The following is a 26,169-nucleotide window of genomic DNA, read 5'->3' as shown; positions in this document are numbered from 1 at the left end:
TAAATCTCGGGTTGGGGATTTAGCTCAGTGGTAGAGCGCTTGCCTAGCAAGTGCAAAACCCTGGGTTCGGTCCTTAGCTCTGGGGGAAAAAAAAGAACACTTGTTGCTCTTCTCGTGGAGCAGAGTTCATTTGCCAGAACCTGTATAGATCAGGTGGCTCACAACCACCAGTGACTCCAGCTCCAGAGGATCTGATGCCCTCTTCTGGCCGCAGTGAGCTCTGCACTCATGGACCCATACCCCTCCAAGACTGTAGCAATTTAAATAGAAAATAAATCTTTAAAATATATTATTTTCACTACCGTGATACTTTGAATTGCTTCTCTAGAAACAAGCAACTTTAAAGTGGTCAGTGTTTTGTGCACAGTTGATGCTCAGCAAATACTGCTTCCCTTCTGTAAATATTTGGTCCTCCTAACTTAGTTTCTGAATGTTTTCAGCGACCACCAGGTTGTCATCACAACTGTCAACAACATTTCACCGCCTTGCGCCCTGCTCATCCCACCCTCTGCAGCTGCCCACCAGAGCCAGGCACCTAATGGTAGATGGCAGACCACGCTGGACAGCGCAATGGGAAAACAGGTGTTTGGTGCTAGCCGGAACTTTTTGGAAGCCAGACAGGCCACCGTTATTTACCACACAAACAGGACAGCTGGAGAAACTCCAGGCTGGCAAGCTGAAGTGCCTGGAAACCAGACAAAGACAGGCCCCGGAGGACGAACCTTCCCTTACAGGCCTGGCAGAGCGGTGGCTCCACAGAGCTTGCCTGCTCTTCTCTCCTGGGCAGAGGCTGACACAGTTGAATGGGCCAATGGAGAGTAAGCTCAGAGAGAACGCCCTTCATAATTTCCCCAATGGGAAGGGGTTTTGTTTTCCCTGTCTCTTAGGAAACCAGGTCACTGGAAACAAGTGTTGGTGCCGGGCCCTCTGCCGGGGAGATACAAGACTGCCTTCTCAGAGACAGGTATCTGAACCCCCACTTTTGACTCAGGGGTCATTCTGTCTGCACTCTGGGAGTTTGGGGGTGTGTCTTGGTGGGATCGGGGCCAGGGATCCATTCTTATCTTTCTGGCTCTCCTTCCCCCATCTGGCAGCTGGTTATTCCTAGCCACAGGTTGCTTACGCCCTTGTGTTAACTTATTAGTTACAGAAAGCTGCGGGGCAGGCCAAGCTGCTGTGAAATAGTGGCTGGGTAGGGCATGGCTGTCTGTCTTCTATTACACCCCCTGGGAACACGTCCAGGACTTTGCTCCTCCGGCCTTCCCAGTGAACTGTCCTGCGCCTCTTGTTTTCTCTCAGCTCTGGCCGGCTGGCATCTCAGCTCGCCTGCTCAGAAACACACACACAGCTTAGTAATAGAAACAGCACACAATCAAACTCCCTGAAAGGCTTCAGGTACTCTTAGAGTCAGAGTCACATGGAGTGAGGAAGGAGGCAGAGAACCATCCAGAGCCAGACCGCTCGACATCTGTCATGGTTGATTCTACCTGACCTTATGCCCGGCTATTGCTCTTTGCAAGAAGGGATTGTGCCAAGGACAGGCTTTTATGCTGACAGTCTGAACAGCTGGCTGGGTATTAAAACTTTGCCCCCCAAAATGGCAATGACTAACTAGAATGATTGTTATATGTGTACACACACACACACACACACACACACACACACACACACACAAATTACACACATATATTTTAATCTCTCTGTAGTTTGGAATTGAGCCAGTTAGAGGGAGCTGGGCAGGGAGCAGATATGGCAAGACAAAGAAGTGAAGGCAGGTAGAGAGGCTTCCAGGGGAGGGTGCTGAAATCTTTGCCACCCTCTTTACCTCCCACACGAGATGTCAGCCTCCGGGTGCCTGACACAGGCACCTGGCTCCTACGTTTTCCCTATACCCTCCCACAAGAGGCCTGTTTGGGAGACAGCCTCCACAGCCTCTCATTTCCCACTTAAGGAGATAAGAATTCATTTGGTCTGCAGATGAGGGCATGGAGGCTCAAAGACCATGCCATTCCTTCATGTTACAGAACCACCCATGGCACAGTCCAGGATGCCTGGTTTCCAGGAGCTGTCCGGGTAGGGGGGTTCAGGCTCAGAGTTATGAGCGTAGGAGGAGACAGTGATGGGAGTCAGGAGGCTGGGAAGGGAGGGGGCGCTGGTTTCCAGAGACCCTGAAGATGAGAAAAGAGGCAATGGTTTCCATCCCTCAAGCTCTCCCAGATGCTATCATTCAAAACAGATGTGCACAAACGCTGCCAGTTGGTGCCTCTGTGTCTGCTCCCCAGCGGGTCCTAGGAGCAGAGGTCACAGCCCCGCAGCTTTCCAGGCCTTGATTACCTCACCAGCACTCACTAGGATGTGCCCACAGGGGAAAAGTTCAGGCATGCGCACAATGACTAGAAATCTGCCCCCCAAATGCCATGTGATTAACTGGTGGTGATCGTGGCAGGCAAAGCTAGGCTGGTTTTGTTTTGGTCGCTAATGTTTATAGAGACTTTATTGTTCACACTGTTATTTAATGGAATGAGTTCAAAGAGTTGCTGGGCTTCACCCACGGGAACCTCAGAAGAAAGTCTTAACTCTTGCTGCCTGACGCAAGGAAAGAATTGCAGGCTTGGAATTCATCTGGGCAGAATGATTCTCTAAACAAGGTGGCTGGTTTGCATTTTCCTCCTCTCAGGCCATGGACACGGTACGCATTGCTGTTGTCGGAGCTGGCGTGATAGGGCTGTCAACTGCCGTGTGCATCTCCCAGCTGGCCCCCCGATGCTCTGTTACCGTCATCTCAGACAAGTTCACTCCCGATACCACCAGCAATGTAGCAGCTGGAATGCTTATTCCTCACACTTATCCAGGTGAGAGATGGGTGTATTTGCAAGTGCTAGTTTTCCACGAGATGCCTTTCTTGTGACCATTGCTCAGAGTTCCCTTGCTTATACCAGGCGTGAGGGAGGGATCCTGAAGGCTGCCTGGTGTCCCCAGGGCGTCTTTAAAGGAGACACTTCTTCTGAGAGGTCATCCAAATCACAGGGACCTCTGCTCTCTCTGTGGCTGAGAGCCTTGGTGTCCTGGATCAGCTTCTCCATCATTCTGTTGTTGCTGGAGGATGGCTTTACTCTGTTCCCCAGACTTCTGCCTAGGGCATGGTTGAGACCAGCACTCGTAATAAATATGCTCCATGCCTATCTGGTAGGCTCTTGTGAGGATTAAGTGAGATAATGTTCACAGAGCTCAAAACAGTGCCCTGCACAGAGCCATCCATCCATCTGCATTTGCAATTATTCCTGCCACACTGGCTACTATAATATGATATGGCACTTGAATATGAATTAGATCACCATGCTCGCTCAATCTGCAGTTGAATTGGAGTTGTCTGGTATTTGGGGATGATTTCTGTAGCATGTGGCTCTTAGCCACTATTCTGTGTTTAGGGTTCAGGGGTAGGAGCATGGGGATGTGTATTCAATCATCTCTCCACACTGACATAGGTCCTTGGAGGACAGTTCGTTGAGGTCTAACATAATTCTGCAGTGCAATTATTATTTCTTCTCTGCCTAAGCAAGCAGCCTGTCTGCAATTTTGGAAGAGTGTTGCACTCATACAGGCACATTTTTCATAGATGACAATGTTTATTCACTATCAAAGGAATATTTATGGGTTTTATAACCAGTGATTAATTTAAAAGTCTTGCTACTAATACATCTCTATTGACCTAGGGTCAATAAAGGAGTCTCTAAGTTCTTTCTGTTGTCCCAACAATGTGCCTGGCTGGATTTCCCAGTCAATCACTCATTCCTGCTCCGGCTGGCATCTTGGGCATATACCTTGTGTGCTTCTGGCTTCGGTGTCAGGCTGCCCTGACTAGCCTCTCCATCAGTACATCATTACAAGAGTGGGTCAGACAGACACATCGATGTTGAAAACTCTGTGTGTTCTGTCTGAATGTTCTTCCCTGACAACGTTTGTGTCATGACCATTTCCTCTCTGTGCCCTTCGCTTCTCTCTGTGACCACACAGACACGCCTGTGACCAGGCAGAAGCAGTGGTTTACAGAGACCTTCCAGCACCTGTCCACAATCGCTGAGTCTGCAGAAGCTGCAGATGCAGGAGTTCACCTGGTGTCTGGGTAAGAAAGGGCACCCAAAGTTGTGGAATTAGAACAACACAGGCAGATCCCAGAGGTCAGCAGAATATAGTTGTAAGAAGTGGGGATTTCTTCAGAAAACTTGGGAAACACTACTTAACAGAATTAGGATTTTTTTCAAATCGATAACCATTGCAATTTCTTATCACATTTTTTTCTTTGAGTTTTTTGAGTGCAAGGAATGTGAAGTGGTTTGAAAATATGAAGAAAAACAAGCAAAGATGCTTAGCTGTGAATAAACACTGAGTTTGGGTGTGTGGAGGGAGGTGTGGCTGACACTGGAATGGACACAGAGACCTTAGCCAGGGAGATGCCTTAGTTATTTGAGAATTATTAGAAAATGAGATGGCCCCCAAAGTAAGTTTTGTACATCCTAAAGTTGCTTTGGGGGAGGGTTAGCGTTGGAAATTGAACCCAGGGCCTTGTGCATGCTAGGCAAGTGCTCTATGATTGAACTATGTCTCTAGCCCTAAAGTCATTTCTTAAAGTGCCATTTGGAATATAGTGTTTCTGAAATGCTTAATGCCTTTCTGTATGTTAATATCCGATTTAGAGAAAATGCACACCTCAGTGAGGTTTGAGAACAAGCCCCATTTAACATTTCTGACCCAAACAGCACTTAAAACACAATAATTTCATCCCACATCCTCTTAAGTAGAGAATACTAAGTGTTTTAGCATCTTTAATTTGGATCTCGGTGGCACCAAATGACAAAAGTAGTTTGTCATCAATGCTATCCTATGTGGGAACACAGCCTTCTGAAGAGCGGGTGACACTTCCCTTGTATGATGTTTCCAACTGCTATTCCATCCTTGTGCCATCGAGACTATTTTAAAAGTACCAGTCTTGGAACTGGAGGGATGGCTCAGTGGTTAAGGACATTTTCTGTTCTCACAGAGGACCTGGGTTCAGCTTCCGGAACCCACATGATGACTCATAGCCACCTGTAACTCTAGTTGGAGGAGATCTGGTGTCCCCTCTGGCCCCTGTGGGCTCTTGCCTGAATGTAGTGCACAGAAAGGCATGCAGACACATATGCATATACATATAATAAATAAGTAAACAAACATTTTTCAAAAAGCAGCAGAAGAAAAAAAATGCTCCAGGCTCCATGGACACCTCTTCTAAGTGCATACTTAATATCAGATTTCTGATCTTTGTCTTCTTGCCTTCTGTGGTGGTTTGAATCAAAATGGCCCCCAGAGGCCCATAAGGAGTGGCACTATTAGGAGGTGTGGCCTTGTTGGGGTAGGTGTGGTCTTTTTGGAGGAAGCGTGACACTGGGGTGGGCTTTGAGGTCTCAGAAGCTCAAGCCAGACCTGGTGTCTCTCTCTCTTCCTGCTTCCTGAGGAACTGGATGTCAAACTTTCAGCTCCTTCTCCAGCATCATGTCTGCCTGCAGGCTGCCATGATTTCTACCATGATGATAATGGACTTAACCTCTGAAACTGTAAGCAAGCCCCAATTAAATGCTTTCCCTTATAAGAGTTGCTGTGGTCATTTTGTCTTTTCACAGCAACAGAAATCCTAACTAATCATGTAATCCCTCACCATGTAATCACCAGGGTGGATGGTGACATTCTTACTTTTCCAAAGCTCCTACCCAAAGAAGCAGGTTTTGCTTAACCATCAAGCCATGGACTTCTTTTTTTTTTTAATGGCAAGGCCTAGTCTTTCTCTCCAAGGTTAGCTGCTGAGCCATATTGAAGTACAGTGTTCATGTTATGGTCGTGCTGAACTTGTTCCAAAACCAATAGGAATTCATCAGTGTTATCTCTAAGTAATTTTTAGAAACAGACATGTTTTAGTATTCTTTCATTTCAAAATTAAGGCTTTACAAATATCTTGTGTATCTTTGATATAACTTTAATCTTCAACTAATTCCTTCAAAATGAACTTTGGTAGCATTCTCTATACCTGGTCTTCTAGGTCTTGGAGATATGGCAATGAAGACTTTTACATATAGTAAATGCTTAATAAATATGTGTTAAGTGAATTTTACAGAAGACAAGTGTTTGTGGCCTGTTGGGAATGTCCTAAATCTTACAAGCTACTAATGGGGCATCTGTTACCAGAGGTTGGAGTATAGAGAGCTGTGGAGACATGTGTCTGGGGAAGAAACTTGCTCCAGAAACTTATCAGAATCCATGTAGCAAAAAGTGATTTCTTTGAGGCCCTCAATATGAGTGTAAGTTAGTACAGGTAAAGGGACAGAGATAGGGTGGACTCAGAGGACACAAACCCAGATAGAGAGGACAGCCCATACACTGGCCAGTCTCAGGTGACTGTGGTGTATTGAAACCCACAGTACTGAGCAGCCACTGGGGTATTTTACACAGTGAGGCAACTGTTCAGAATTGCATAGCAAAGGCATTTTTTTCTGTAGTGTAGAGACGAAACTGGCGGAAAGGGATGAGAATATATACGTGGATAGTGTGGAGACAGAGTGGGTGGATTTGAGAAATGGTTAAAAGGAGATTTGATGGGGTTTAATAGTTAAACTGGGTGGTGGTGGCACACACCCTTGATCCCAGCACTTGGGATGCAGAGGCAGGTGGATCTCAATGAGTTCTATGCCAGCCTGGTCTATGTAGTGAGTTCCAGGACAGCTAGGGCTACATAGAGAGACCCCATCTCAAAAAATGGGAAAAAAATTACTGGTATAGGGAAGTAGGGATCAAGGAGGCTTCTCAGTTAACATTTTAGAGTTGGGTACTGCTGGAGGGGCATGTGAGGGGGCAAAGCTGTGGAGGAGGGCCACATAGCCCAGGCAGGGTATGCATAATGATGAGGAGGGAGACTTGACGCGCCCAAACAACACTTCTACCTTCCCAGGGTCTGCTTTGGGTGAATTGTTCTACTTAGAGACACAAACTCTGGTATATTAGCAACCACATTTTCAGCATGCAGATTTCTGTCTTGATGCGTTAGAGTAAGGATGATTGCCCATTGCGAATGGAAGCGACCCAGTACTTAAAAAGTCCAAATGTGTAGCCGCTATTGGCAGTCTGTTCCAGGCTCCTTCTTCTCCTTTTATATATCTAAAGTTTTTTTTTTTTTTAAATCATTTTATCAATTCTTTGAAAATTTCATGCAATGTACTTTGATAAAATTCATCCAGCATGATAGGCATTGATCACCAATACCACTGCAGGCTTATCTTCCCCCATTGTGCTGTGGCCCCCAGACTCATCCACCCCCACTGTGCTGTGCCCCCAAAGACTCATCACCCCCACTGTGCTGTGGCCCCCAAAGACTCATCACCCCCACTGTGCTGTGCCCCCAAAGACTCATCACCCCCACTGTGCTGTGGCCCCCAACAGGTTTTTCTGGTGATTCCTTACTTAATATCCTGGAACTTGACTTAAAAGTCACACATCTTCTTCCTTCCAATTATCTAGGTATGATGGCGCACACTTTTAATGCCAGCACTCAAGAGGCTGAGGCAGGAGGATCATTGTGAGTTGAAGCCTGGGTTATATAGTGAGTTCCAGGACAGCCAAGTGACTGTCTCAAAAGCAAGCAAGCAAAATCCTACCAATTAAGATATCATGTTCAAAATCAAGGCTAACCTTTGAATTTCTTATATTTTTCCTTTTTTCTTTATATGAAGTATTGTGTAAAACATTAAAAACTTTCCTCAAAAATATGTAGTCACGTGAAAATAGGAAATCATGGAAAAAACATTTCAGAAAAGTCAATTAAATCTATTTATTTAGGTAAAATTCATAGTCAACATGTAAAAAGGAAATCATGGCAAAAACATTTCAGATAAAATTAAATTAAATTGAGATTTAAAAAGACACACTATCTTTTGTCATGCTATGGACTGAAAATTGACCTGGTCCATGCCAGCTGGGAGCTCTACCACTGAGCAAACTCCCAACCCTGCGAATACTTTACATGTCTGAATCCTTCAGCCGTAAACATCTGAACTCTGGCTACTCAGGTTATCTGAACCCAAGAGAGTGGAAGAATCGATCTTTTCTTCTGTGTTTATAGGAAGTGAAGTTTTAAAATGCTTTAGGGAATTTTATATGGACTTTATGAAAAATACAAGATTTCCCAACATTTAAGGAGCCTCTTCTGCTTCCCGTACACCAGTTGGCAGGTATTTCGGAATGTCCCTACAGAAGAGGTGCCTTTCTGGGCTGATGTCGTTCTGGGATTTCGAAAGATGACAGAGGCTGAGCTGAAGCGATTCCCTCAATATGTGTTTGGTCAAGCTTTTACAACTCTGAAGTGTGAGACTTCTGCCTACCTCCCATGGCTGGAGAAAAGGTTGGTTGAAATGTCCTTGTCTTCCTGTTTGACATGGTGATAAATTATTGCACAGCTGTTCATAAAACTCACTGCACGCTCTCTGGAGCTCCTCAGGGTTCTCTTGTATTGTCTTGCTGCTCACAAATGTATGGCCAGGGCTCTGTGGAAGCCTCTGGAGAGTGTATGTGTGGCAAGGGACTAAGCCTGCACCACACTCACGGTAACTACGTGTCTCATTTGTCCCCATTCCCTCCAAGAAAAGCCAGTTACTGAAATCTTAGCTTCCTCATTTGGAAAATGGAGGCATTGAGATAATGCATTTACAGCTTTAGTTCTTTGGAAGAGAAAAATTTTATATTTATCATAAATTATTTTTTATTTTTTCTTATTTTTAGTAAAAATAACTTCATTATTATTTTTAACTTATTATTATTACTATGATTATTATTAATTTGATTATGAATAAGAACATTAAAATTGAGGGCTTATCTAAAGTACGTAATTGCTTCTTAAAATTCAGTCTTTGCACCTTTCATTTGGCTTGGTTTTCAGCACTTCCTGTTCCCAGCCTGTTAGAATACATGGCAAGAGTGTCTTGGCTTGAGACACATCAGTACATCTCTTGCAGGTTTGCTCATCCATTGCATGAGGTTGAGGGCTTGTGAAACCCAAGCCCTGTCCATCGCCAAATCTGGGTACAGGGTCAGTAACCTTTATCGGAAATGTTTGGGACTATATATATATATAGTTTTTTAATCTACTTAATGAGCCTGGCATCTGGCCAGATGGCCAATATGGTGGATGACGAAGGCTACCTACCCCGTTTTCTTCCATGAAAGGCTTGGGCAAAGCCTTGTTGCAGCCCAGGAGGAGCCCTTCAGGCTGGTGGGAGGCAGGACGGTGTCATATGAGGGAATAAGACATCTGGGGCTCACTCTGTGGGCTGGGCAGACCCAGATGGGCAGCCACACAATCTCTGCTGTGCCTTCTACTTGGGCCTGTTCTGTTTCCTCCTACGCCTCTTCCCCACAGTGCCGAGCGCTCAGCCTTCTGTGTCCTCATTCAGAAGGGAACATTTCTCCCAGCGTACCATGTAGCAATGGCCTCAGCCTCAGCACCTGCTAGGATGTTACATCAACCCAGGAGAAATATATCATTTTATTACAACTTAGACCGTTAACTATTTTTCCAAGAACAGAAAAGATCATCTCCTTCTCAAACATTGCCCATAATGTCTAAAATGACCCAACACACAAAAAGCCCTGAGAGGTTTAATCACCCATGCAGGTAATATATTATATTGTCAGTTAGCAAAGCCACACACTTGGCTGCTTTTTGGCTTGCCATCCCAGGAAGTGAATCATAGAGGCAATAGGTCTCCTGCCAAGCAGTCTACCTAAATAAATTATCCTGAAGGGGCCAGAGCCACCCTGCATTTGATGACGTCTAGAAAGCCTGGTGATTCTTTTTAAAGCTAGAGGCCTATAAATTAGATGGCTGATTCCTTTCCAGGATGCCAGGCCTTATCCATTGGCCCCGACGAGGCCCCCACAGAACACAGCATGGACCTCCCTGCCCACGCTGAGACGCATCTGTTGCTTTTTCTGGACAGGCCTTGCATTCCCTAGTTTTGCTCATGTTCTTTGTGTTCTCCTCCTGCCAGACTCTTGTGATTTCCTAGGAAGTTAGATAGAAATGCTCTCCTGCATGGCACATCACCCAGGGCATGGGCTCTCCTGCATGGCACATCACCCAGGGGATTGGCTCTCCTGCATGGCACATCACCCAGGGCACGGGCTCTCCTGCATTGCCCATCACCCAGGGGATAGGCTCTCCTGCATTGCATATCACCCAGGGGACAGGCTCTCCTGCATGGCACATCATCCAGGGGCCAGGCTCTCCTGCATTGCACATCACCCAGGGGACAGGCTCTCCCAACTTTTATGCTTGTCCAACTTGCAAGGGCCTCTTCTTGTGTGGAACAGAGTCTTGCTCCTCCTGTCCAGCACACAGTGGGCCTACTGGAACATCGCCTCCCCTCTGATGTATCCTTCAGGGCAGTGGTTCTCAACCCTTGGGGGTCTTGTATCAGATATCCTGCACATCAGATATTTGCATTATGATTTGTAACAGGAGCAAAATGACAGTTATGAAGTAGCCAATGAACTAATGCTATGGTTGGGGGTGACCACACCATGAGGAACTGTATTAAAGGGTCATGCTATTAGGAAACCACTGCTTTAGGGGTTGCCTTCCTGTCCTGCATCTGTTCCCCAGTGCCTGGTCAGAGGAGTGGGAGACTGTAGGCTCCAGCACAGAGTTGAGTGTGTTCACTGTTGGTTTCTTCATGGGTGGGCAAGGACAAAGTGAGAGGACACTGTCAAAGGTGGGAAGAAGGTGCTGCCTGTGTTTCCTGTTGGTAAGGCTTGTATGGGACGGATGAAGGGTGTGTGGGGTGCAATGGCAGTGGTGGCTTCTTATTAAGATGCTCTAAGGCATCTTTCTGGCTGGATTTTCTTCCTCAACACCTCCTTTATGGACTAAGGGAGCATAGCTGCTCCCCTTCAGGACCGTGTGCCTATAAAAGCCCTGGACCACATCTGTATACGCTCCTCCAAGGGACCAGAAGCTGTCTTATATATGATGCCTGGTGTGTCCTGGAGTGATTCTTATGCATTCACGGAGTAGGACCAGCCAAGAGTGGACACTCAGAGAAGTGTGCAGAAGCATGCAGTTCATTGTGAGGGTGTTTGTGAGGGCAACAGTCAGCAGACAAGAGATGTGGTCAGGGCAGAATTAGACCATATGCGTTTGGTGGCTTTGGAAACCTAAAATCCATTTTAAAGCTCTAACTATGGGAACTTACGTTGGGCATAGCGACAGGAAGCGTTGCTATGAAGAAACTAGGTTTCCCCTGTAAATCGTATGCATATGACTTGCCAAGTGAAATTTAAACTAGTCTTCTTTTTCTTCTTGTTGTTTTTGAGCAAACTGACTGAACAAAGTTGATTTTTTGACCTCTGATGGTAAGGTGTCATTCTTTGGGTTAAGAGCAGGGATTCCATTTGAAGGTTACCTAGCAATGCATATATAATAATTCCAATATAACTCTCTAGTGGAATTCCTGTCCATGATCCCAGTCCTGGCCATTCCTACATCTCTCCATTTCAGACGCTCTTCATTTTCAACATGGCTTCCAAGCCCCTTTCTGGGTCTCACCTCTCTACTCCAATCTGTTTTCGCACGGTGACTAAAAACTCATTTTGATTGACTTTGGAGACCCGCCACCAGCGTCACCTCTATACATTCTAAGGTAAGAGGAGAGCTGACTCCATACCAAGAGAGATGTCCTCCTTCAGATACCAGAGCTGTTAGGATCAGAGCTCCTGGAAGGCCCTAGTAAACCAGGTTTGACCCTGTCCTCCATAGCCAATGACACACACAGGTGACAGTGAGAAGCAGGAAAAGGAGCATTATTCAGGCTAGCCACATTGTGAGGAAAATCAAAGAGGTCTAGTCCACCTCCCAGAACCAGATCCACCTCCAGGGTGCTAAAATTAGGGTTTGGTTTAAATAGAAGGCCAAAGGTATGTATAGCCGAACAGCTCTTGTCAGGGTGTGGTCTGCCTCCTTCCACTGTGTCCAGCTCTGGTCTTCACTGCAAGGTGGGCTAACCAGTCAGGGCTGCTGCATAGAACCTCTTTCCAGGAGACATCCCCACCCCATGTCTGACACCGGGGCCTCAGCCTTCTCCCAGCATGGGATTCCTGGGGAAATCTCAATTTCTTGGGGGTCCATTTTTCATTAGTCTGATAGCTAAATTGAGAGGCACAAATGCCCCTAGATTATCTTCACCCCTGCAAGGATGGGCACATCCAATTCTGAACCCCAACTCTAGGCAGCCCTGCTCTGCTTCCGGCCTCCTCCACGTTTTTGGAATTGGTGCCCACACCCTTAGGGAAGATGCTCAGATGCCTGAGATGCCAGTTGGGCCTGGACACAGTCACAGCGTCCTTCCTCTTGGCCAAGGCACAGAAGTTTCCAGGGCATAAGTCTGCAGAGGTGTAGCCCCAAGTCTTTTAGCTTCTCTTCAGAGTAGACGTACATCCGCAATAGGAGTTTTCACTTTGTAGCTCTGCAAAGCAGAGGGTAACATTTGGATAACATTCTCAAAATAATGGATCATGTGTCTCAAAGGCATGATTGACAGCTTAGAAACCATCAGAATTTTAAATGATTAAAAATGTCTATTTTTGGCCGGGCGGCAGTGGCGCATGCCTTTAATCCCAGCACTCAGGAAGCAGAGCCAGGAGGATCTCTGAGTTTGAGACCAGCCTGGTCTACAGAGAGAGATCCAGGACAGGCACCAAAACTACACATGGAAACTCTGTCTTGAAAAAACCAAACAAAATGTGAAAAAAATGTCTATTGTTCCTCATTTTCTATTCATTAAATTCCTCTCAAACCATTAGACTGTGTTTCAGGGAGCTGATTCCAGGTGAGTGGGTCCCAGGGCATAGCTCTATGGGGTTAGCTTGCCTCTTCCCTGGCCTGTGCCCTCCCTCCTGCCCTGTTCCCCCACCCAAAGGTCCCTGCTACCCACAGCAGTATTTCTCCAGCAGAGCCTTTTCTTCCTGCTAAGTGCTTTTTAGTTAACGGAGCTCCCTACTCCTCATGGATTATGGGCCTGTGGTGCGCTCTCCTTGCAAAATGGGGTCTCGCTGTCTGCCAGAATCTTTAGAGGAAAGTGACTGAGCATTGTCTATCCCTAGCTGGTCTCCCCAGCTGCTGCAATAGCAGCTTCCTATGGTTGTAAAAGCAAACTTCTAGGCACCCGGTCATCTGAGTTAATATCTGGATACTGTTTCCTCCTTTACACAGGGGTCAGGCTTGATGTACTGCCTGAGATATAAAGTGATGGGTGAGCAGTACCAGAAACTCATGCTGAAACAGCACTGGGTGACCTGTCTCTGGGCATGCGCAGCAGGTTTCTTCCTGGGAAAGAGGTCTAAGAGGGACCCGGCACAGCAATCCTGGCTGGACCTTCCCAAAGCCCAGCCGTACATCACCCACCTCATCTCCAGTGACATGTTGGCTTTTCTCCCAGCTCCCAGCGAGGGCTGTTGAAGTAGAAAAGAACATTTGCGTTTATTGAATTCTCGCACAGAGAACTAACTATTCTTTGAGCCGGGCACGCTCTTATCCCTAGGCTATAGTTAAGGAAATAAGTTCAGTGAATTTAAGAAATTTGCATGAATCTTAAGGCTAGTAAGTTCACTTATTTCCATGAATTAGAAAGAATAACCATGAGTTCCAATTAGAACGGCCGAGCACAGGACATAGTGTTCAAAGACTAGCACGTGGAACCTGCGGTCTATCAAAAGAAAAACAAAACCAAGACAGTGTTCAGGAGAAGAGACAGTTAAAGTCTCTAAAGAGTCTAAGTGGTCACAGTTAAAAGCAAGCGACATGCAGATGTGGAGCACACCTACCCGCAGGTCACAGAGCAGGACTTGTGTTCTATAGACGTGTGACAAACCCTTGATCCTTCTTAGTTTTCTAGGAAAATGAGCAACGGCAGCTGTGGTGTTTCATTCATTTGTCAGCCCTGGTCCACATGTTGTGGTGTGTCACTCATTTGTCAGCCCTGGTCCAGATGTTGTTTCCTTTCATTTCCACAATGAGCTGGCGAGGGCGGCAATATGGAGGAAGGGAAGGAAGGGTAAACGCTTGGAGACATTGACTAGCATGACAAGGTTATGGGGAAAATGAGGGGAAGACGACCCCACCTCCCAGAGGTCTCCCCTTGGTGCTTGCTTTGCTTTCTTTTCTTCGTTGACAGTTTTGTGTGTGTATAAAATGAATTTTAGTTGTTTTCAGCCCTTATTACTCTCTCACCTCCCTCCCTCCTCTGTTGAAACCCTTTCCTCCCGTTTGCCTTCTATTGCTCTGGTAAAACCACATGACCGAGATCAAAGCGACTCGGGCTGGAAAGAGGTTTTTGGTTTCCATGTTCTGACCACAATCTATCATGAAGGAAAGTTAAGACAGGAACTCAAGCAGGGCAGGAACCTGGAGGCAGGAACCTGGAGCCAGAGGCCATGGAGGAGTGCTGCTCACTGGCTTGCTCCCCATGGCTTACTCAGCCTGCTTTCTTATACAACCCAGGACCACCTGTGGGGGGATGGCCCCAACCACAGTGGGCTGGGCCTTCCCACATCACTCAAGAAAGTGCCCCACAGGCTTGCCAACTGGCCAATCTAATGGGGGCATTTTCTCTACTGAGGTTTGCTCTTTTCAGATGACTCCAGCTTGTGTCCAGTCAACAAGAGCTAAAACAAGCAAACAGAACCCAAACATCCTTCTTTCCAGACAGCTCCTGTCCTACTTTTGTGTATTTTCCTTTTTTCTTTTCTGTGACCCACTGAGTTTTATTAGGGTTACTTGCAGAACCTGGGTTGGGGGTTATTTACTTTCTAGAAAACGGGAAAATCACCAGTGGCTACACCACTGCAATAAACAGCACCCCCTCCTCCAGCAGCTTCAGAGGGAAGGGTGGAGTCTCCTGGGCCCTCCTCAGCCATGGGGAAATGTTGATGGGCCCAAGCTTGTGCAGTTCACAATGGCTGCTGGGAGTTCAGGATAGCAACAGCTGTGTAGTGTTCAGTAGACATTTCTCCCAGCACTCCCCGCCACACCTCATGAGTCTTAGATTCTTTTCACTCTGTCTTTCTGTGGTGGTGTTTATTTCCTAAACATCACAAACCCAGAACAGAGTGCTGGTTAGTGCTGCCACAAAACGCCAATTTCCTCTTTTGGCAGCGTTCAGCCAGAGAGAATTATTTCACCTTTAAAAACACGGTCTGTTAGAATTATGATCAATCCATGTGAGTCTATTAAATGGGCAGCAGAATTTATTAAGATATAAATTGAGGAAATACACTCACAAATACAGAACGGAGTAGACAGCTGAAGTCATCCTCTGATCTGACTGGGAACGAATCCACCTCTCAGCCAGGAGCTTCTCCCTTCCCTTATAAGAGGTCACATACAATGGCAGGAAGCATTGCCTCCTTTGGGCCATATAGCCCAAGGTCATGGGCAGAGATATTACTATTAAATGTTAGTATACATCCAGTGATGGTTAGTGTACCTCCAGTGATTGTTAGTGTACATCCAATAATTGCTAGTATACATCTAATGATTGCTAGTGTACCTCCAATGATTGTTAGTATAAATCCAATGATTGTTAGTGTACATGCAATGATTGTTAGTGTACCTCCAGTGATTGTTAGTGTACCTCCAATGATTGTTAGTATACATCCAGCAATTGTTAGTGTACATGCAATGATTGTTAGTGTACATCCAGCAATTGTTAGTGTACATGCAATGATTGTTAGTGTACATCCAGCGATTGTTAGTGTACATGCAATGATTGCTAGTGTACCTCCAATGATTGTTAGTATACATCCAGCGATTGTTAGTGTACATCCAGCAATTGTTAGTGTACATCCAATGATTGTTAGTGTACCTCCAATGATTGTTAGTATACATCCAGTGATTGTTAGTGTACATGCAATGATTGTTAGTGTACATCCAGTGATTGTTAGTGTACCTCCAATGAGTGTTAGTATACATCCAATGATTGTTAGTGTACATCCAATGATTGTTAGTATACACCCAATGATTGTTAGTGTACTTCCAGTGATTGTTAGTGTACATCCAGTGATTGTTAGTGTTCCTCCAGTGATTGTTAGTGTACATCCAGTGATTGTTAGTGTACATCCAGTGATTGTTAGTGTACATCCAGTGATTGTTTGTTAGTGTACATCCAGTGATTGTTAGTGTACATCCAATGATTGTTAGTGTACCTCCAAAGAGTGTTAGTATACATCCAGTGATTGTTGGTGTACCTCCAGTGATTGTTAGTGTACCTCCAGTGATTGTTAGTGTACCTCCAGTGATTGTTAGTGTACCTCCAGTGATTGTTAGTGTTCCTCCAGTGATTGTTAGTGTTCCTCCACTGATTGTTAGTGTACATCCAGCGATTGTTAGTGTACATCCACTGATTGTTAGTGTACCTCCAGTGATTGTTAGTGTACCTCCAGTGATTGTTAGTGTACCTCCAGTGATTGTTAGTGTTCCTCCAGTGATTGTTAGTGTACATCCACTGATTGTTAGTGTACCTCCAGTGATTGTTAGTGTACCTCCAGTGATTGTTGTTAGTGTACCTCCAGTGATTGTTAGTGTTCCTCCAGTGATTGTTAGTGTACATCCACTGATTGTTAGTGTACCTCCAGTGATTGTTAGTGTACCTCCAGTGATTGTTAGTGTACCTCCAGTGATTGTTAGTGTACATCCAGTGATTGTTAGTGTACATCCAGTGATTGTTAGTGTTCCTCCAGTGATTGTTAGTGTACATCCAGTGATTGTTAGTGTACATCCAGTGATTGTTAGTGTACATCCAGTGATTGTTTGTTAGTGTACATCCAGTGATTGTTAGTGTACATCCAATGATTGTTAGTGTACCTCCAAAGAGTGTTAGTATACATCCAGTGATTGTTGGTGTACCTCCAGTGATTGTTAGTGTACCTCCAGTGATTGTTAGTGTACATCCAGTGATTGTTAGTGTACATCCAGTGATTGTTAGTGTTCCTCCAGTGATTGTTAGTGTTCCTCCACTGATTGTTAGTGTACATCCAGCGATTGTTAGTGTACATCCACTGATTGTTAGTGTACCTCCAGTGATTGTTAGAGTACCTCCAGTGATTGTTAGTGTACCTCCAGTGATTGTTAGTGTTCCTCCAGTGATTGTTAGTGTACATCCACTGATTGTTAGTGTACCTCCAGTGATTGTTAGTGTACCTCCAGTGATTGTTGTTAGTGTACCTCCAGTGATTGTTAGTGTTCCTCCAGTGATTGTTAGTGTACATCCACTGATTGTTAGTGTACCTCCAGTGATTGTTAGTGTACATCCAGTGATTGTTAGTGTACATCCAGTGATTGTTAGTGTACATCCAGTGATTGTTAGTGTACATCCAGTGATTGTTAGTGTACCTCCAGTGATTGTTAGTGTACCTCCAGCGATTGTTAGTGTACCTCCAGTGATTGTTAGTGTACCTCCAGTGATTGTTAGTGTCATCCAGTGATTGTTAGTGTCATCCAGTGATTGTTAGTGTCATCCAGTGATTGTTAGTGTCATCCAGTGATCCAATTGTTCCATGGAGAGAGTGGAAACTTACGTTCTCATTCCTTTTAGTTTCTCTGTTACACTAGATGTTTCATTGGTTATTTGTGGCCCTGTCTAGATAGATGTTGCCAGAGTCTTTGATTTTCTTGCTGCAGGTAAATGCCACAGCCTTCCACTGGTTTTCTGAATAACAAGCAAGGATACGTAAAGCGAAAATTAGTGCTTGAAACAACCTCTTGGACTGAATGGAAAGTACACTCCAGGTTCAAATTATTGAGGGCTTAGCACAGCTGGGCCTTCTGTAAATATTTAATATATAATACATGAATCCAAGCCAGAGGTTTCTGGCTGTCCTTCACATTGCTCAGAGATAATATGGGAGCCGACCCTCCAGTAGGGGGGGTTGGGTGAGCAAGGGCCTGGGCCTCGGACAGCAGTCCCCATCTGCTGAGCTTGGAGAAGACAAAACTCCACTCACAAAAGCCGAGCTGCTCTTGGGCCTGCGATGCTGCAAGCAGTGATGCTCTTCTCTTGTACTCTCCTCTACTTGTGGCGTTTTCTAGAACTGGGGACCAATGTCCAAAGGCCAGTTCCTCCCAGATCTCAAAGCAAGTTTCAGCTGAACTTCCCAGCTAGGAAGTGGGGTAGAATGTCCGAGTGTTTTCCGGCGGAGTTAAAATCAGTGGTGGAACTCTGCCACCGGTGTACCTCCCGGCCACGTCTTTGTCCTATGTCCAGAAGTTTCTGACTTTCCTTGTGTTTTCCTTCTTACGAAACCTTTGTTCATCTGGCATGGAAGGGAGGCGTGCTGAGAACTAGCGCGGGCACTTCCTCTCTCTGAGGCAGAGGTGTGTGTGGGAGGGGGCGCACAGGCGCCCAAACCTGCTTCTGTTGTCAGTCTTGTCTTCGCCATATTCTCGCTGGGATGTGCCTGAGTGACGGTAGGCAAAGAGATGGACACCTTTGGGGTGTCACTCTATTTGTCAGAGTTCCCCTGAGATGGAACCTGTGTGTGTGTGTGTGTGTGTGTGTGTGTGTGTGTGTGTGTGTGCACGCGCGCGCATGCGTGCGTGCTTATGTGCGTGCACGCGCACATCTGTATCTGTATGTTAAAGCTTTACCCTGCCAGCCATCTACACTGTCTCCAGCTCTTTTTCTGGCCCTTGAGGAAGGGCACTGTGTCTTACAATATTTTCGTCCCTCTTAGCAATGTTCTGCCTCTAGATGACCAACCTGCATCTGTTGGACAGAACTGCCAGGAGTCTCTTATGTTAAATCCCCTGTATCCTATAAGGAACCTAGGAATACGATGATAGGATTACAAGATTATAGGATTAAGATGACAAGATTACCAGAGTTATTTTTTTTTTAATGGCTGCAGAATTTCCACATTCACGACAAAGAGAGTTGCTGGGATGAGTGGTTGTACGACAATGTGAGCTTACCTATTACCACTCACAATATGCTACTGAGCTGTCCACTTAAACATGGCCCGAGTGGTGAGGTTTTATGCTGTATATATCATTCTACAATTCAACAATGATTACAAAGCTTGATAAGCCATTCCTTCGCATTATTGAAGTATTTGCCTCCACCAAGCTGTCATTTAATCCACCAGCTATTTGTTTTCTTCCTTTTGTGAAAACTCTCTCTCTCTCTCTCTCTCTCTCTCTCTCTCTCTCTCTCTCTCGTGTGTGTGTGTGTGTGTGTGTGTGTGTGTGTGTGTGTGACAGAGACAGAGACAGCAACTGTCTACCAGAGCAAGCTGACTTATACAAAGGCGCATGCAAAAATTAACAGGGTGTGAGGCGATGTGGAGGCAGTAGTATCTGAACAGGAAGTGCTTGGGTGTTTAAAATACAGGTCAGTTTGGTATTTATTTCTCATCTAGATAAAGGAACTCTGCGAAATGTTTTAAGAACAAGACATATGATTTTCTTTATTTTGGATTTCCAAAGTAGGTTTTCATTTAGGATTAACCTTAGGAGTCTCCATTGGCCGAGGATGGAGCTAGACTGTGGTGCTGTGAGCCGGGGACCTCCTGAGAGCTTGTTGCTGTTTCTGTGGTCCTGACCTTCCTTTTTGGAAAGTGGGTAGGGGATGGCTATAGCTCACCCCTGTCTTTCTTTCCCAGGGTAAAGGAACATGGAGGTCTGCTACTCACCAGGAGAATAGAAGACCTGTGGGAGCTGCAGCCATCTTTTGACATCGTGGTCAATTGTTCAGGCCTGGGAAGCCGACAGCTTGCGGGCGACGCCATGATTTCCCCTGTAAGGGGCCAAGTGCTCCGGGCACAGGCCCCCTGGGTGAAGCATTTCATCCGAGATGGGAGCGGTCTGACGTACATTTATCCTGGTACATCCTACGTCACCCTGGGAGGCACCAGACACAAAGGAGACTGGAATCTATCCCCAGATGCGGGACTTAGCAGAGAGATTTTCTCTCGGTGCTGTGCTCTCGAGCCCTCCCTCCGCAGAGCCTGTAACATAGAAGAGAAAGTGGGCCTGAGGCCCAGCCGGCCGGGTGTGCGTCTGCAGAAGGAGATGCTAGTCCGAGGAGGGCAGAGGCTGCCTGTGGTCCATAACTATGGCCATGGGAGTGGGGGCGTCTCGGTGCACTGGGGCTCTGCTCTGGAAGCCACCAGGCTGGTGATGGAATGGATCCATACTCTCAGGACCCCAGCTACTATGTCAAAACTGTAGCTGACACCAAAGGACAGCAAATAACCCCAGGTGACATTGGTCAACGCACAGTGTAAGGTCCATAACGGTCCTCATCAAGTTTCCACTGCTTGAAAGCTGAATTTGACTTTATTTTCAAAATTAGAAATCATGCAACACACAGCAGTAATCTCAGAAAGCTTGCCACGAATGATGCAGGGCACAAAGCTCCGTTTTTGTCAAACTATGTGTTATTAAAAACACTTGTTATATAGGGGAATGTTTGGGAAGGATCTAATGCCAATTTATATGAATGATGTAAATGATAGGGATTTTTGTATCTTTAGCTCATAAACTCCTAAGGAGAGACAAGGTGTTGGAAACACTTGTATCCCTGTCAGTTGTAGAGCTGTGCACGATCCTCTTAGGTCATAGAGCCAGCCAAGTAAGTATTACCATCCCTCTAGACAAGAGCACATGGTTCAGACCTCCTGTGTTTAGCTGAAGGCAAAGCATGGTTATTGGCAGCCCTGGCGGCAGCCCCTCCCTCCCCTCTGCAGGTCATGATAGCAGAAGATGGGTGTGGAGGGTCTATGAAAGTGGTACCCCAGTTCAGGAGCACTGCATGCCTGTCACTGTGTATGTTTTGTTGTTTCTGGGACCAAACGCTTAGCAGAAACAACCTAAAGAAATACTTTGTTTATTGTTTTGTTTTGGTTCATCGGGAGGGTCCTTCAGAACAAGCTCTTCCACTTACGCCTCCAAGAAAGCAGAGTGGAGAGGCAGCAGGAAGGGTCAGGGCCAGATGCAGCCTCTCCCCCCACCCCAGGTATCTAACCCTCCAGCCAGCCCCCACTTCCTAAACTTATCCCAATAGTTCATTCTTGAATTCGTCAATGGGTTAAGTTATTGATTAGGTCATCTGTATCTTCCCTCAGCCCCACCCAAAGGGGTGGTTTAGTCCTCGCCTAAGCAGTCTCCCATCTTGTCAAGCTGACAACAGGGATTTACCATGACAGTCACCTAGGCTGCATCTTTCATTACCACAAATGATCGAGAGCTGGCTGACTGCATGGTGATGAGCATTGTTGGAGATTGAGTAATCTATGCAACCAAAAAGCTAATTTGCTAATGGAGACGGAACAGTCGTTTTAAATGACATACAATGCAAAGTATTCTTCATGTTAAAGAGTATTGGGGAGGAAAGGAATATGTCTTCTGATAAAACAAGTTTGAGAATTACTGAGCTGAGTAATTTAGTGTAATTCCCTAACTTAGATCTATTTAGAGCCTTTAGCTTATCCCTGTGCATTGAAGACCCTTGGGAGTGCTCTTGGCTTGGGAGAAGATGTATCCATTCACTGAGATAAGCAATCTTGGGGCAGGGATGCCATTTAATTCTGGAGGAAGTTACCTTTTTCTGAATAATAAGGTCTATCTTGAAGGTATTTGTGTGTGTGTGTGTGTGTGTGTGTGTGTGTGTGTGTGTGTGTGTGTGAGAGAGAGAGAGAGAGAGAGAGAGAGAGAGAGAGAGAGAGAGAGAGAGAGATTGGTCATAAATACAGCGACAAGGCTGAGAGACAGCTCAGCAGTTAAGATTGCTCACAACCTCCTATAACTACAGCTTCAGGGGGACCAACACCCTCTTCTGGTTTTTGTAGGCACACACACACTTTAGTCAGTGTTCTGTTTGTGTGGAGAGACACCATGACAACGGCAACTCTAAGACAGGAAAAGATTTAATTGGGGATGGTTTCCAGGTTTAGTCCATTATCATCAAGGATGGAAGCATGGCGGCATGCAGGCAGACGTGGTGCTGGAGAAGGTCCTGAGAGTTCTACATCTGGATCCATAGACATCAGGAAGACAGAGAGCCACTGGGCCTGGCTTGGGCCCTTGAAACTTCCAAGCCCACCCCACACTTCCTCCAACAAAGCCACACCCACTCTAGTAAGGCTACACCTACTCCAACAAGGCCATACCCCCAGTCCCTCCCAGGTAGTGCCACTCTCTAGTGATCAAGCATTCAAATATATGAGCCTCTGGTGGCCATTCTTATTCAATCTCACATAATACACATAGATATACATACATACACATTAAATACATCTTTGTTTTTGTTTTTGTTTTGAGACAGGGTTTCCCTGTGTCGCTTTGTGCCTTTTTCCTGGAACTCACTTGATAGCCCAGGCTGGCCTCGAACTCACAGAGATCTGCTTGGCTCTGCCTCCCAGAGTGCTGGGATTAAAGGCGTGCGCCACCACCGCCCGGCCATTAAATACATCTTTACAATTATTTTAAAATGCAGAGAGGAGAAAATTTCCAGAATAGCTCATTTTCACTTTTCTGTTGAGGTTTTGATTGCAATTTTGTTTGAAGAGAGCGTCATGCTGAGGCTTAAGAGGCAACGGTATTTTGATGAGCTAAGATTCTTACATCAAGCTGGTTCATTACTAGTAATTTCCACTAGGGGGTGATGTTGTATCAAACTCAAATAAACCAGACGGGGAAATTTAGAAATGACAAGAAATAAAAAGTAGATGAGTAAGTGTGTGTGTGTGTGTGTGTGTGTGTGTGTGTGTGTGTGTGTGTGTGTGTGTGTGTAGACTTTAGATTCTATTGCCAAAATTCAATTATTCTGAATTCTATTAAAGTAGGCAAGAGATGCCTTACATCAAAAAACGTATGCATCACATGGAAACTATATCATGATAAATGGGCATTTTAACATGAAAAGATAACATTTTTAATGGTAAAAATAAAAACAAAGGTTGCAGCTCAGCACAGGTGATGTCTTGTCACAGGGCTATTAAAATAGTTTTCATACAATATATTTGGTTATGTTTTCCACCTCCCCCAAATACCCCAAGGTCCCCCTTATTTCCCTACCCACACAACTTTGTTCTCTCTGCCTCCAAAAACATAATAATAAAATAAAATAAACTCATAAAAACTCAAAAATGAAAAATAAAACAAACAAAACCCCCCCAAAACCAACCATGCCAAAACAAACAAACAAACAAACAAAACCAACCAACTAAAATAAAATAGACCAAAACAAAATGTTCAAACAAAATGCTGGGGGTTCTTTTGTGTTGTCCAACTACTCCTGGGCACAAGGCCTTCCTTGGAGTGTGGGTGATGAGCCCAGGGACACTCCAACAGAGAAAACTGGCTTTCCCTCTGCCAGCAGATGCCAGTTGTAAATAGCTTCTTATGTAGAGGTGGAACCCGGAGACCACATCCGCCTCTCAGTGCTGAGACCCATCTGGCTTGAACGTGTTTTATGCACACTCCATGCTGCAGCATTCTCATATTGCATCCTGAGTCTCTCACACACCATGACCTCTACCTATTTGCTATTCTGGCTTAGCTCCCCACTCATCTTATTTCTAAAGCTCAACATCGCAGGACTGAAAGATCAAGGCTTCCTGGCTACCTGCCCCGATTCCTCCATTGTCACTAATTGCTCACCGCTTCCATGGTGTCTCTCAAAGGTCATTATTCATGTTGGTCATGAGCTGCCGATGCGGGCTGCATCTTAAAATCACAAGGGAAGTTTGGGAGGGGGGAATCCCCAATGCTCAGCCTTGCTTTGTTACAGCAGAATCTTTAAGACAAGGGGGTGGGATGGGGGATGGGTGGGAGGCACTGTAGGATTAGTACGAGCTCAGAGCTGTCCACGAGGCTCTAAGCCTTGGCTGAGAACCACAGTACCATCTTCTTTTTCTCTTAGAGCCCTCCGCTGCTGTAATCATTGCCTCCCGCCTCTCCTTGCTGTCATGGGGCAGAGCTAGGAGAGTGTGCTGGTTTAAGCAGGTACATCTCAGGCACTGTGGACAAAGTGGCCTATGCGAATTAACTGTCTCCCCAATTGGCTCCCTAGGTATGCTGGAAATTTCTGTCTGAGAGATGGGAGATAAACTATGCACGCGGACATGAGCACATAAGACAACAGAGCTCTGAGCCATGACCTGCAGTCTTCAGTCCAGGAAACCATCCCCTTATGTGCAAGCACGGCGCAGGAAGCCAGCCTGCTGTGTGTCAGACTTGCGGGACACCAGGCCAGATAGATGCCTGTCTCTAGTGCCAATCCAGAACCCAGATCAGTCACCCTCTGTAACAGTTGACACAAAATGCTCAGGGCACGATTAATAACCAATGTCTTCCCCAATTTTGCCTCTCCTTCTAACTTTGGAGCAACCAGAGAAATCCAGTGACAGGGATGTCTTTCCTTTGTCAACCTGCTTGCTGTTTCCCATGCGGAAGGTCTTCAACCAGGGCATCACTGGGCCCTTCCTCCTTTTGTGCTTTAAAGATGTCTAACTCCTCGGCCGGCCTCTGAGTACCTGCCAAATGCAAGGGATTCAGGCTGACTCCCACACAAGCACTGAAGAACTAGCCACCACTTTTCTTTCAGCTGGCATATCAGTCAGCATTCCTCAGAGAAATAAAGCCAACACCCAGCTATGTAGAGATCTAGCACAAGGGGTCAGGTCAGATCACATGACTGTGGAGGTTGAGCAGATGTCTGCAAGATGGAGGCCTGGGAAAGCTAGGGGTACAGCTCCATCCAAGCCTGAAGCCTGAGAACCTGGGTAGCTCATCTGATGTGAAGGTCAGGAGTGCTGGTGTGTGTGTGGGGTGGGGGGACGAGAAGGAGAAGGGGGGAGAGGGGGCAGGAGAAGATGAACAGCCAAGTTCAGGTAGAAAACAGACTCATCCTTCCTTACCTTCTATCCAATCAGGCCTGCGCTGGGTTGCACATGCCACATTTGTGAGGTCGATGAACTCAGTCTGAAGTCAGCCTTCTGAGTCAGTTCCTCATCTCGGGCCAGCAAGATGGCTTGCTGTGCAAAAACCTGACAACCTGGTTCAACTCCCAGAACCTCTAGTAGAGCCTGTGGTAGAAGCAGGGAGCTCCTGATGCTCATCTCTGCTGGAGACATCCCCACATCCACATCCATGTCCATGGATAGCATGTGACCAGCTATTTGGGCATTCCTTAACCCAGGCAAGTTGGCACATGAAACTAACCATCATGTAGTTTCTATGAAGATTTCATGTTTATGTAAGTAGAGTGTTTTTATTGGAGCGTGCTACTGCCTGAAAATGGACCACTTGTTTTATTTCCTTGTTTCCAATTTCAGAACATCATTTATGGTTTTTAGAGCTTTGTAGACATAGGGAACAACTGGTTTCTGTCTTTCAAGTATGGAGCCTTTGTGGTTGAGTGTGTGCCTGCTGCGTGGTGACCCAGGGGAACGAGGCTACTTTGAGGCACGGTCATTGTCAGTGTGGTGCTTCTACAGACAAAGGTTATGTTCAGAGTTGAAGATTTTATTCACTTGGAAAGAAAAGATGTTGAACAGAAAGGCCATAGCCCAGCTGGGTGTAATGTATAGAAGATAAGCTATTTTTAAAACGACACATATTCTTATTACAGGATAGACACCTTCATTCAAATGGGCTCTCTCTCCACTTCCCCGTTTCTCTTTGCTTCTTTTCCTTTTCCTCTCCTCCGTTCTCCCTTTCCCCTCCCTCCCTCCCTCCCTCCCTCCCTTTTCCTTTCCTCTTCCCTCCCTTCCTTCTCTTCTTTGACCTCCCTTTTCTATGCTTCCCCTCCTCTCCTCTCTTCCTCCTCCTAATTTTAGTTTTTTGAGACAGGGTCTCACTATGTAGCCCTAACTGTCTTGGAAGTCACCATGTAGACCAGGCTGGCCTCGAACTCACAGAGATCCACCTGCCTCTGCCTCCCGAGTGCTGGGATTAAAGGCGTGCGCCACCACAGCCAGCCTTTTCTTTTCTTTTTTGAAACAGACTCTGCTACACAGCCCAGGCTGGCCTGAAACACCAATTTATATTTAACCCAAATTTTCTCAGTCAATTAAGAGCTTTTAGAAATGAGGAAGAAG

At 45.9% G+C, this 26,169-nt stretch overlaps 1 protein-coding gene across 4 annotated transcripts; it reads left to right on the top strand.

Moving 5' to 3' along the window:
* Positions 1 to 724: 724 nt before the first annotated feature.
* On the top strand, positions 725 to 21,740 carry Ddo (D-aspartate oxidase). 4 transcript variants are annotated; one of them, XR_004943198.1, is made up of 6 exons: positions 725 to 964; positions 2,678 to 2,852; positions 4,015 to 4,123; positions 8,246 to 8,422; positions 11,576 to 11,717; positions 19,729 to 19,789. XR_004943198.1 is itself a non-coding variant. In XM_036169008.1 (5 exons), the coding sequence occupies exons 1-5, from the start codon at positions 812 to 814 to the stop codon at positions 20,294 to 20,296; spliced, it is 1,182 nt and encodes a 393-aa protein (XP_036024901.1). In that variant the 5' UTR covers positions 740 to 811; the 3' UTR covers positions 20,297 to 21,740. The 4 variants fall into 4 exon arrangements, 3 of the variants coding, with proteins under 3 accessions (XP_036024901.1, XP_036024902.1, XP_036024903.1); XM_036169008.1 differs by lacking the exon at positions 11,576 to 11,717 and having other exon boundaries at positions 740 to 964; positions 19,729 to 21,740; XM_036169009.1 differs by lacking the exons at positions 725 to 964; positions 4,015 to 4,123; positions 11,576 to 11,717 and having other exon boundaries at positions 2,691 to 2,852; positions 19,729 to 21,740.
* The last annotated feature ends 4,429 nt before the right edge of the window (positions 21,741 to 26,169 follow it).

The sequence above is a fragment of the Onychomys torridus genome, chromosome 19 (genome assembly GCF_903995425.1).
Source record: "Onychomys torridus chromosome 19, mOncTor1.1, whole genome shotgun sequence".
Classification (NCBI taxonomy): Eukaryota; Metazoa; Chordata; class Mammalia; order Rodentia; family Cricetidae; genus Onychomys; species Onychomys torridus.
This window is presented reverse-complemented; position numbering and strand designations above follow the sequence as displayed.

Bases quoted from the DNA above. Each gene is read 5' to 3' on its own strand.
- Ddo (XM_036169008.1), top strand. From the start codon at position 812: ATGGAGAGTAAGCTCAGAGAGAACGCCCTTCATAATTTCCCCAATGGG. The intron at 4,124-8,245 runs GTAAGAAAGGGC...CCCGTACACCAG, and splicing joins GGAGTTCACCTGGTGTCTGG to TTGGCAGGTATTTCGGAATG. The intron at 8,423-19,728 runs GTTGGTTGAAAT...TTTCTTTCCCAG, and splicing joins CTCCCATGGCTGGAGAAAAG to GGTAAAGGAACATGGAGGTC.